Genomic DNA, 9,896 nt, shown 5'->3' on the forward strand with positions numbered 1-9,896 from the left:
CCCCCCAAAAATAATAAATAAATAAATAAAATTAAAAAAAAAAGACAGTGGGATGGCCATAGCAATGGTAATGTCTATCATTGTTGAGACTTCCTACATATCAGGTACCTCATATCCATCATCTCACCTAATACCCACAACATTCTACATGGTGGATGGGTGCTATTATAGCCACCTTTTTACCGATGAAGATGCTGAGACTCCAAAGGGTCATACAATTTACCCAAGATTACACAACAGAAGCAGTATTCAAACGGAGGTCTTTGCCTGTGTCTTTGCATAGCATCCTGATAATAATGTGACACTCAAAAAAATTCTAAAATAATGCACATCATCACTACAATGTAAGGTATGACAGTCATACATATCCAGCTGATTGCTGCCCCTTCTTTGTGTCCTTTTCCCAATGTTTGGTGAAAGAATCCCTCTAACAAAGATCAGGACCAGGCAAGAAACCTTGAAGGAAGAAGACCTGCTGAGAAATTTCCTGGAGGAGAACACTGATGACACATCCCAGAATGCCACTGATGACCCACATACTACACTTCAACCTCTGAAGAACTACCAAGATGTGAGTTTGTTGGGAGAATTGTCCTCCACAGCTCCCCCTGGTGCTCTGGCCTAGCACTGGGGTTCACCTGGAGGGGCCAGGCTGGCTGTTGGGGCTGGGACTCCTTCAGGAAGCAGAAACATTGGGGAAGAGAGACCCCATTCCCAGAGGAGAAGGCATTCTCATCCTCAGCTCTTGGTCTGTGGCTACTGGGGCCAGCAATGACCAGGGGTCAGTAAAACACTCATTTCATGCCAAAGATAAGTCATTAGTCTGAGGGAGCTTGTTCTTTCTGAAATAGGAGAGTCATGGAGTTACAGATGAAAGTTGTGCCATGTCTGATCAAAATATAAAGCCAACTGCATATCAAGTTTGAAACCACAGGCAGGGGAAGGTCAGCTTCTATAGGCCGAAGGACACCAGAAAAAAATTTACTAAGCACTGTGGCCTGTGACACCATAAAAATCTGCCACTCTGGTTACTGTTATTGATTTTAATAAAAGCACTTGTCTCTCCTTCAAGAGTTCATAGGCCAGCCTGAATGATAGGCAAAGAGTAAATACATGTCCAATAAAATGGGCAACTTTGTAGCGTTGATAGCATATGGTCCGGCTTTAGAGGAAGTGGCCTGGCGTGACCTAGGAGGGCCACCTGGAGAAGGAAACACTCAGGTTGGGCCTTGAAGGGGAGACTGGAGAGCTTTTCAGTTGAAGGCCCCAGGACTTCCCTGGAGGTCCTGTGGTTAAGACTCTGTGCTAATACTGCACTGATCTGGGTTCAATCCCTGGTCAGTTAAACAAGATTGCAAATGGAAAAAAAAAAAATCAAATGAAGGCACCACTTTCAGCAGAGGCTATGATGTGTGGTAGTTTGAAAGTGATTTCAGGAGACATGGGACAACTCTAGGAAGGCAGAACTCTGGGAATCAAGGGTGGCCAGAGCAGCCAGGCCTGTCCTAACCATTCATTCCCAACCCCCGTAGCTGTGCTATATTGGCAACATCACCATTGGAACACCCCCTCAGGAGATCAGGGTCGTCTTTGACACCAGCTCATCTTTCATGTGGGTGCCCGCCATCTACTGCCACAATCCCTTCTGCCGTGAGTACTTGCCCCACCACCCACCATCCACACATCTTATACTACCCTCCCATTCATTACTTCTTTCTTGACACCTAAGGGACACTTACCAACTGTGTCTGCAGGTACACACGATTTCTTCAAACCTCAGCTGTCCACCACCTTCAAGTTCTCAGACCAGTCCTTCAACCTCAAATACAGCACTGGGATGATTGTTGGAAATCTTGTCTATGACACCGTTCGGGTAATAAGGCTTTTCTCATTTTCTGGAAACCAGAAGCTGAGTCAAGGATGGCCCTGGAAGAAACCACTGACTACCAAACATGCAGGATCAACATGAAGGACCCATCTTTCCCAAGGCCCCTAGTGGCAGTCTGCCCTCCCAACAAAGCATGTCCCTGAGCATACAGCCCCCCTGCTGACACACAGATACCCAAAAGGCTAACCCAGAGAGTGGCTTGGCGTGAGGATTTTCAGCTCCTTTGCCCAGGAACACCTCAAGGTTCATTTGGCTTGGAGAAGGGAGAGAGGTGAAAAGCACCCACATTTCTATTCTCAGACTGCTGCGCACTTTCATAGTAATAATATGTTTAATCCTGCAACAACCCCACACAGCAAGTACTATGATTAGCTCCATTATACAGAAGAGGGAACTGAGGTACAGAGAGCCATGGTCTTGCAAATATCACACATTTAGTAAGCAGTGGAGCTGTGTTGGCCCATCAAGATTCATGCAAGTGTCAGGTACATAGGGAGAGGATAAAACTGTTGTTGGGCCCCTGGGTTTAGCCAAAGCCTTCAGGCATGTGTGCAGGGAAAGCAGAGGGCCACAGATGTGGGAAGGGCATGATAAATGGGTTTTCCCTGCAGGGGGCCTTTGAGAGTTCAATAAAATCTAAGGCCTGCCTCCTGTAAGGGTCTGAGTGCTCTCTCTCTCTCTCTCTCTATCTCTGTCTAACACACACACACAACCCCAAAAGCATTTTTCCATGCAGAATTTAAGAACCCTGGCACCAGCATTGAATAAAGGGGTTTTGCCTTCCTGGGCAGATGCAGGGTCCACAATATATTGCATTGAATGTGGTCCATATCTGTCATCTGATCATAGTGGTTGCTAAGAAAAGACTATCCTGCTCTCTACTCATTTTATCCTCAAGTGGAAACCATTTGGTCCTGTCCTGAGTCTCCATTTCCCCACCTGTATAGAAGACATGAGGCCATTTTGACTCCCTTAAGATGGTGTGTGCAGCAGGAGCAGGTGTTGGTTAAAAACCATAGCCCTGCACAAATGGACCCCAAGTTCCTGTCCCAGCTTGGTCTAACAATCTGAAGTCCGGTCAGGGCACAGCTAGGCCTCATGTCTTCCCTGAGGTGCTAATGGCATCTCTACCTCAGCCCAGTCCCAACCCCACGTCCCAAATGTTTATGTGGAACATTCTCCTGTCTTGCAGATCATGAACCTTGTGAACCTGCACCAGGAATTTGGGCTGAGTGTGAGGCAGAGTGGGTTGGATGATGCAATCTTTGATGGTGTCCTGGGCCTGGGCTATCCCAGCCTTGCTCCCAAGAGGATCACCCCCATTTTTGACAACCTGAAGACACGAGGCATCATTTCTCAGCCTGTCTTTGCCTTCTACTTAAGCACGTAAGTCTGAGCTGGACAGGCCCTCTCTGTAAATCACCTTCAGGATGATTTCTGATGCATGAAAAATTATAGACCTGATCCAGAATTATCCTGAGAGACTGTTTAGCCCAGCATAACTATGGCCACAGGGCCACTTCTGCCCCAGCCACTGGTTTGTCAAAGTTAAGTTTTATTGGAACACAACCATTCTCATAGGCTCAAAGACAGCTGTTTGGTCCAGGAGAGTTGAGGTAAGAGTGAGAGCAATGTAAGGTGTCAGGGTACAGGCTGGAGGAAAAGGCAGCAGGATTTGCTGATGAATTTGATATGGAAGGGAGGAGAGGGATGGCAGGAATATTTGCTTTCTCACTGACATTTTACCAGCAGACCAGGACCAGCTACACAATTCACAAGAGCCAGTGCAAGATGAAAATATGGGACCTCCTGTTAAAAAAGTATTAGAAATTTCAAGACAGGGAAAACATAGGTGTGGGGTCCTACTGAGCATGGGGCCCCACAGATGGCACTGGTCACAAGTCTGTGAAGCCAAGCCTTGGTGAGCCTGAATCCATGCACTTAGTGTCCTTGGGCCTTGGCTTTTCTGAAAAATGACAGACTACACAAATGGGGATCTAGATCCCTCGCTTAAAGTGTTCTTTGAGGGCATGTCTGAGCATTCTGAATGCTGGAAGGGACCAGGCCCTCTTCAGAAGAGTGAGTTGTTGGAACCCAGAGAGGCTGTCCAGTTTACAGCCTCTTCTGTGCCACTCATTAGTCTGTGACCAACCATAATCAGGTACTCAATTCTTGAGTGCTTCAGTTTACACATCTGTGAAATGGGGACTATAGTAGTGCCTCTGATGAGTGGATAACAACACCCCTCAGACAGTGAGTGCTGTTATTATCTGACAAGGATCCCTTCCTCTTCCTTTTTTCCTCAGCAAGAAGGAGACAGGCAGTGTGGTGATGTTTGGTGGAGTGGACAACAGCTACTACAAAGGAGAGCTCAAGTGGATACCAGTGTCCCGAAAACACTACTGGCAGATAGCCATGGACCGGTAAGCCTCTCCCTCTGAGGCCCACCCCAAGTGATGCTCCCTCACAAGCACACAGACACATGCAGACACACACAAATGCAAGATCAGACACCCAGTCACACACAGACATATGTCTTCCAAAAACAAATACACGCATGTAAACACACACAGTGACACATATAAACACACACATTGACACACATGGAAACATGCACAGGAACAGAGATACACACACACACACACTCAGAGACACATACAGACACACATCCAAACAAACACAAAAACACACAGATACACACACCACACACGGGCTCATAATCACCCCAGGCTTCCAGACCAGGGCCCTGGTAAGGGTCCTGAGATGTGTGTGCTGCCTGGGGATGGCTGCATCCACTGTCCTGTGAGGCAGATTGCGTGCTTTGGTGACCCTAAAATACAGTGAAAAATGGATCAGGGAGAATTTCACCAGCTTGAACAGAGTTGAGATAAGGACCACCTGTCCAGGGCTACCCAGCACCAAGGGATTTCTTAGTACACAACACTGCTAGTTTAAAAACAGGGTAAGTCCTAGACAAACTGGGAAAACTGGTCCCTTAGGGAGAAGCTTACCAGCAGTGGAGAGGGGTTGGCTGCATTCTTTATAACTGAAAGCACTCATACCAAGAGACACTCTCCCTACATTTTGCCATCCACGTCTACAACCCAGGAACACAGAGGGGCAGAAGCTGTGACAGAGAGAATCAGAAGCTAGAATCCAGGAGTGGTCTGAGAACAAGGAGCGATAACTGATGGGATTCTGTGTGACACCCTCAGACAGAAGCTTACGGGTCCTTTGGAGGCCCCCGGGCTACCTTGGGCATCACCTGGCCAGGAGCCTTGGTCTCTAAGCTGGGTAGGGTGCCATGGTGAAAAACAATTTCTCACAAGGTAGCCTGTGTCTCCCTCCCCACCACTCTGAGCATCTGCTGACCCAGAGAACCTCATCTTCACTGTGTGGGTTGATTCATGACTGGTCAGACACAGACACAGGTCTCTGGTTATTCCTCATGCATTTTTTGACTCACTCACTTATACATTCATGCATTCATTCATTCATTTACTCATTCATTTATGCACTCAATAAAGATACGTTGTGCACCCAATGTGTGCACTGCAGTTGAGGGAGGCACTGAGGATTCAACTTGCCCTTACATCTAGTGAGGCAGATGTACATGAAACGAGTCACACACATGATGAATTACCACTTCAGTACTTGCTACAAATCAGGATGAATCTTCAGAGAGTGACCAAGGCAGGAGCCTGATGCAGTCTGGGGGGAACGTTTCCCTGACAAAGGGACATTTAAGCTAGAAACTTAAAGATAAGGAGAAATTAGCTAGAAAAAGGGGATGGGGGTCTTCTTGGAAGGACAACCAGCACACGCCAAGGCCCTGAGGCTCAAAAGAGCCTGGTGCATTCAATAACTCAAAGGAAGTCAAAGAAGTTTATATGACCACAGCATAGGGAAACAGAGTCAGGGCATGAGCTGATGGGCTATTCTGTAGACAGTCAGGGAGGGGGGCAGTTGTGGGGGAGACTTAAGTGTGATCTTGTTCCCAACTCTGTGCCACTGTCTCTCAGCATCACCATGAATGGGGTGGTTGTTGGTTGTTACCATGGATGCCAGGCCATTCTGAGTACTGGGACTACATTGCTGGCTGGCCCAACTACACTGGTCACCATCATCCAGAAGCTCATCAGTGCCATGCCTTTCGGTGAAGAGGTGAAGGGACATGCTTCAAGGTCACCCCGGGGGCTCTCCCCACGCCAGGGATCAGCTGGGCCAACCTCTCCCCTCTTTATCTAACAGTATCACGTAACATGTAGCCACATCAGGAGCCTGCCTACTATCATCTACACCATCAATGGCAATGACTACCCAGTGCCTGCTGCAGCCTACATCTGGAAGGTGAGGGGGAAAACTTGGGGGCTGGTTTTCAAATCTGTCCCTTACAGGAACCCTTGGGCTTTGACTAGGTGGAGTATCCACAGCAGGCAAAACCAAAGCAATGCAGATGCTGCTGAGCCCAAGTGACTGGGCCAGTGCCTCCCACAAGAACAACAACTTGAGAATAGAGGGCAGTCTAGGACCTCCATCATCCTGGATTAAATGGAGACACGACCCCATGCCAGCATGGCGTGGGGCACAAGGAGAGGGGAACACTAAGGGCCTCTGCCCTCAAAGAGCTTCAGTTCCACCAGATCTCTCAGATGGATGCATATAGAAAGTTAGCTCTAGCAATCCCTGTAATAGGCCAAGTGACCAGTGGCGCTGTCTGGGGACAGTCTCAGTGTGTTATCGCACCATCATCATTGACGTTCTCCCTTCCATCTGGAAAGAGTCCTGATTGGATGATCAATTACCTTGTTGTCCTAGTCCTCAGGTATAATTCCCACTTGCTAAGCCTCAGTTCCCCCTCAGTGAGCTGCGCTACCAGACCCCTCTATGGGGAAGCTGGATGCTCACATGAGTAAAGGGTGTACAGTGACTGCACAGTCCAGAAACAAGATTGAGGCTTAATGTCAGCACTCTATGGGAATTCAGAGGAGGTTGATGGGCTCAAAAGAGGCTTTGAGGAAGGTAGGGAATTTCAGTAATATGAAACCCCCAGCCTCATGGAGGCATGAAGAGGCTTGCTTGGGTTGAGGCAAATCTACACTGGAGTCCATGCAAATAGCACATCCAGGGGCTGTGCAAAGTGGTGCCAGGTCCAGAATAGGGGTGACAAAGGCTACATACAAGGGGTGCCCCATGATAAGTCAGCCAACCCAGCCTGGAGTGGCCAGGGAGGGTGAGTGTGGGTCCAGGAAGTCTTCCTAGATGGGCTGAACACAGCCTGGAGAACACACTGTGGGGAAAAAAGAGAAGAAAAGGCATTCTCTGCAGAGAAAAGAGCGAGCATGGGTCAGAAGGAAAGAACAGGGAAATTATGGGCCATTCTTGTCCTTTTTTATTTTCAATTTTTTTAATATTGAAATATACTTGATTTACAGTGTTGTGGTAATATCTGCTATATGGCAAAGTGACTCAGTTGTGTGTATATGTGTATATTTATATATATATACACATATACTTTATTCTATTCTTTTCCATTACAGTTTGTCACAGGATGTTGAATACTGTGCTATACAGTAGGTCCTTGTTGTTTATCCACTCTTTATATAGTAGTATGCATCTGCTAATCCAAAACTCCAAACCTTCCCTCTCCCACCCACCTACCACAGGGCAACCACATGTCCTGGCTGTTCTTGTTTTTGGAAGCGCATTCCAGTTCTGCAGCTGCTCAGACAGTAATTTGGTACCTACTAAAGGAGGGAAATAAAACTGAGAAACCACTAGCTATGGATGCTGTGGGAGTGGTAGGTAAGGGATGAGTCTGACTGGGGTGTATTTATGTCTCCCCAGGGTCCTTACAGCACCTGTATCAGCCGTTTTCGAGGGGGCACAGAGACCTGGAATCTGTTGGAGACTTGGGTCCTGGGTGACGCCTTCTTGAGGCTGTATTTCTCTGTTTATGATCGGGGAAACAACAGGGTTGGCCTGGCTCGCGCTGTGTAAATCCTGGGGCTGCTTCAGGAATCAATCAGGCCTAATCCAAGCACACATTCACTCACACGTAGAGCACTCCCTCCCAGGGATCGTGGTGGATGGTGTTTGTTGCTCTGCAAAGCCCTATTCTCAGTAAAGAATAAAAGACTCCATTCTCAATGAATCTAATATGAATGAGTGACTCTCTTTGGGTTGGGTAGGTGTTTCATAATCGGGCAGCATCTAGAACCTTGTCTGAACCACAAGTGAGAAGAGCTCAACTCCAACTTGCCTCAAGGAAAGGGGAGACTTAACTGGAAGGACAGTGGGGTTACAAGACCCAGGAACCAGAGCAATTCCACGCATCTCAGTGACTGGACCCAAGAATTCAGAAGTCTTCAGCTCACTCTTCCTCTCCCTAACTCTTTCCCTTCTCTCATTGTTGAATTCTTGGCCTGACAACATTCTTCACTCAGGCTTCTACACGTATATGTGCATGGCATCTAACCCATAATGAAAGGAACTCAGAATACTTCAGGATACCAGGGAGGGCTCGGATTGGTCCATCTCAGATCATGTGTCCAGCCCTCGACCATCCATTCTGGCAGGCACATGGGGTACTATGATTGTCTTTACTTGGTCTCATTGCCTTGTCCCACATGATTGACAGTTCCTTCAACAGCATGTGCCTGGAGCAGGGGAGAGGCAGCCCCAAGGGAAGTGGCATTGGTCTGTTCTAGACCATCGAAGAGTTGGCAACATCTCCATAAACTCTGCCACCTCCTCATTCAGAGAGATAGGAAGGGATAATAAAAATAGATTCTATTCTTCTCCTCTCTGAGGAACTTTGCCAGTGGCCTTCTGCTCCAGGGGGTTTCTGGGTGAGACCCTTCAAGCAGAGGTGGTTCTCTTTGTTCCCCTCAATCCAGTCACCAGCTCTCAGGCAACCACACAGTGGGTGTCCTTTCTAGCTTCATTTGCCAAGTGACAGCCTGTGTGGATCCCTACCCTGCCCCACCCCTCCAGGGCCGAGCATGTTCCTTCCTTTGGCCTCCAAGCTTGTTGAGGAAGATGTCACTCATGTAAAGGAGGGCCCAGAGTGCACAAAGCCTTCAGTTTTTCTGAGCTTGCTCTGGGGGTAGATCAACAAAGCCTTTGGTTCAAGTTGCCATGGTTTGGCACAAATAGAGTGGAAGCATCACTTCTTCCCAACTGGAGACCCTTGGCAGAGGCCCAGACTCAGGACAGCAAGGCTTAGAGGTGGAGGGATACCTAGAGGAGAAAAGGAGCAAGAATGAGTAAATAAGGTGGAAAACACACCCCAATGCAATGCATAGTGTTGGCCTTTACTCAGGCAAGACAAACATGAGTGAAAGGGATGTCTCCCTTCCTTCCTTATCTTTTCATTCAGTACAAATTGACTGAGCACCTACAGTGCGTCAGGTGCTGTGGTGGACCCCAAGGATAGTGGGCTGGGTTAGGAACCCACCACCGGTTCATGGAGACAGATAAAGAGACAACCCCAAATGAGGGAAACAGATGGAGAAAACAAAAGAGGTGTAGAAAGGAGGTCAGAAGAGTGAGGGTCTTCCTTCTCAGGTAGGCAGGGAATGGCTGGGTTAGGACAACAGTGGGGTCTTTGACTTTAAACTTGCCTCCTCACTTTGAAACACACTTGTGAGCCCTGCAGTTCCCATGCATGTGCAGATCTGCTGTATGTCCAGGGTTCTGTGTGCCTGGTCCTTTTCAGATATCAATGGATAAAGATCAGCTTGTTGGCAATGAAAGAGGACCAGTTGCAGAGCTGACAAATGGGAATAGGTGAGAGCAGGGCTGTTTTTGTTTGTTTGTTTGTTTTTTTGAATAGCAAATATCATGGTCTGGGCTTAATGGAGATTTAATGGAGGAGTGTGTCAAACTCATTCTCCAACTGGTCTTCATGGAACCATAAGCAATGTCTCTCTGTTTTGAGAAACCACCAATAAGAATGATAATATTAGCTCAGGTTACTTGCATATGCCATCTCCCTGTGTCACCA

The 9,896-nt window shown here is 47.6% G+C and overlaps 1 protein-coding gene across 1 annotated transcript in view; it reads left to right on the plus strand.

Moving 5' to 3' along the window:
- The window catches only part of LOC130848744 (pregnancy-associated glycoprotein 2-like), a 52,508-nt gene extending 44,620 nt beyond the window's left edge, over window positions 1-7,888 (plus strand). Inside the window, exons 3-9 of the mRNA XM_057727151.1 lie at window positions 1,533-1,650; window positions 1,755-1,873; window positions 3,081-3,274; window positions 4,195-4,311; window positions 5,911-6,052; window positions 6,140-6,238; window positions 7,736-7,888. Coding sequence (XP_057583134.1) covers window positions 1,533-1,650; window positions 1,755-1,873; window positions 3,081-3,274; window positions 4,195-4,311; window positions 5,911-6,052; window positions 6,140-6,238; window positions 7,736-7,888 — 942 coding nt within the window. The remainder of the gene's footprint in view (window positions 1-1,532; window positions 1,651-1,754; window positions 1,874-3,080; window positions 3,275-4,194; window positions 4,312-5,910; window positions 6,053-6,139; window positions 6,239-7,735) is intronic.
- The last annotated feature ends 2,008 nt before the right edge of the window (window positions 7,889-9,896 follow it).

The sequence above is a fragment of the Hippopotamus amphibius genome, chromosome 3, assembly GCF_030028045.1.
Source record: "Hippopotamus amphibius kiboko isolate mHipAmp2 chromosome 3, mHipAmp2.hap2, whole genome shotgun sequence".
NCBI lineage: Eukaryota > Metazoa > Chordata > Mammalia > Artiodactyla > Hippopotamidae > Hippopotamus > Hippopotamus amphibius.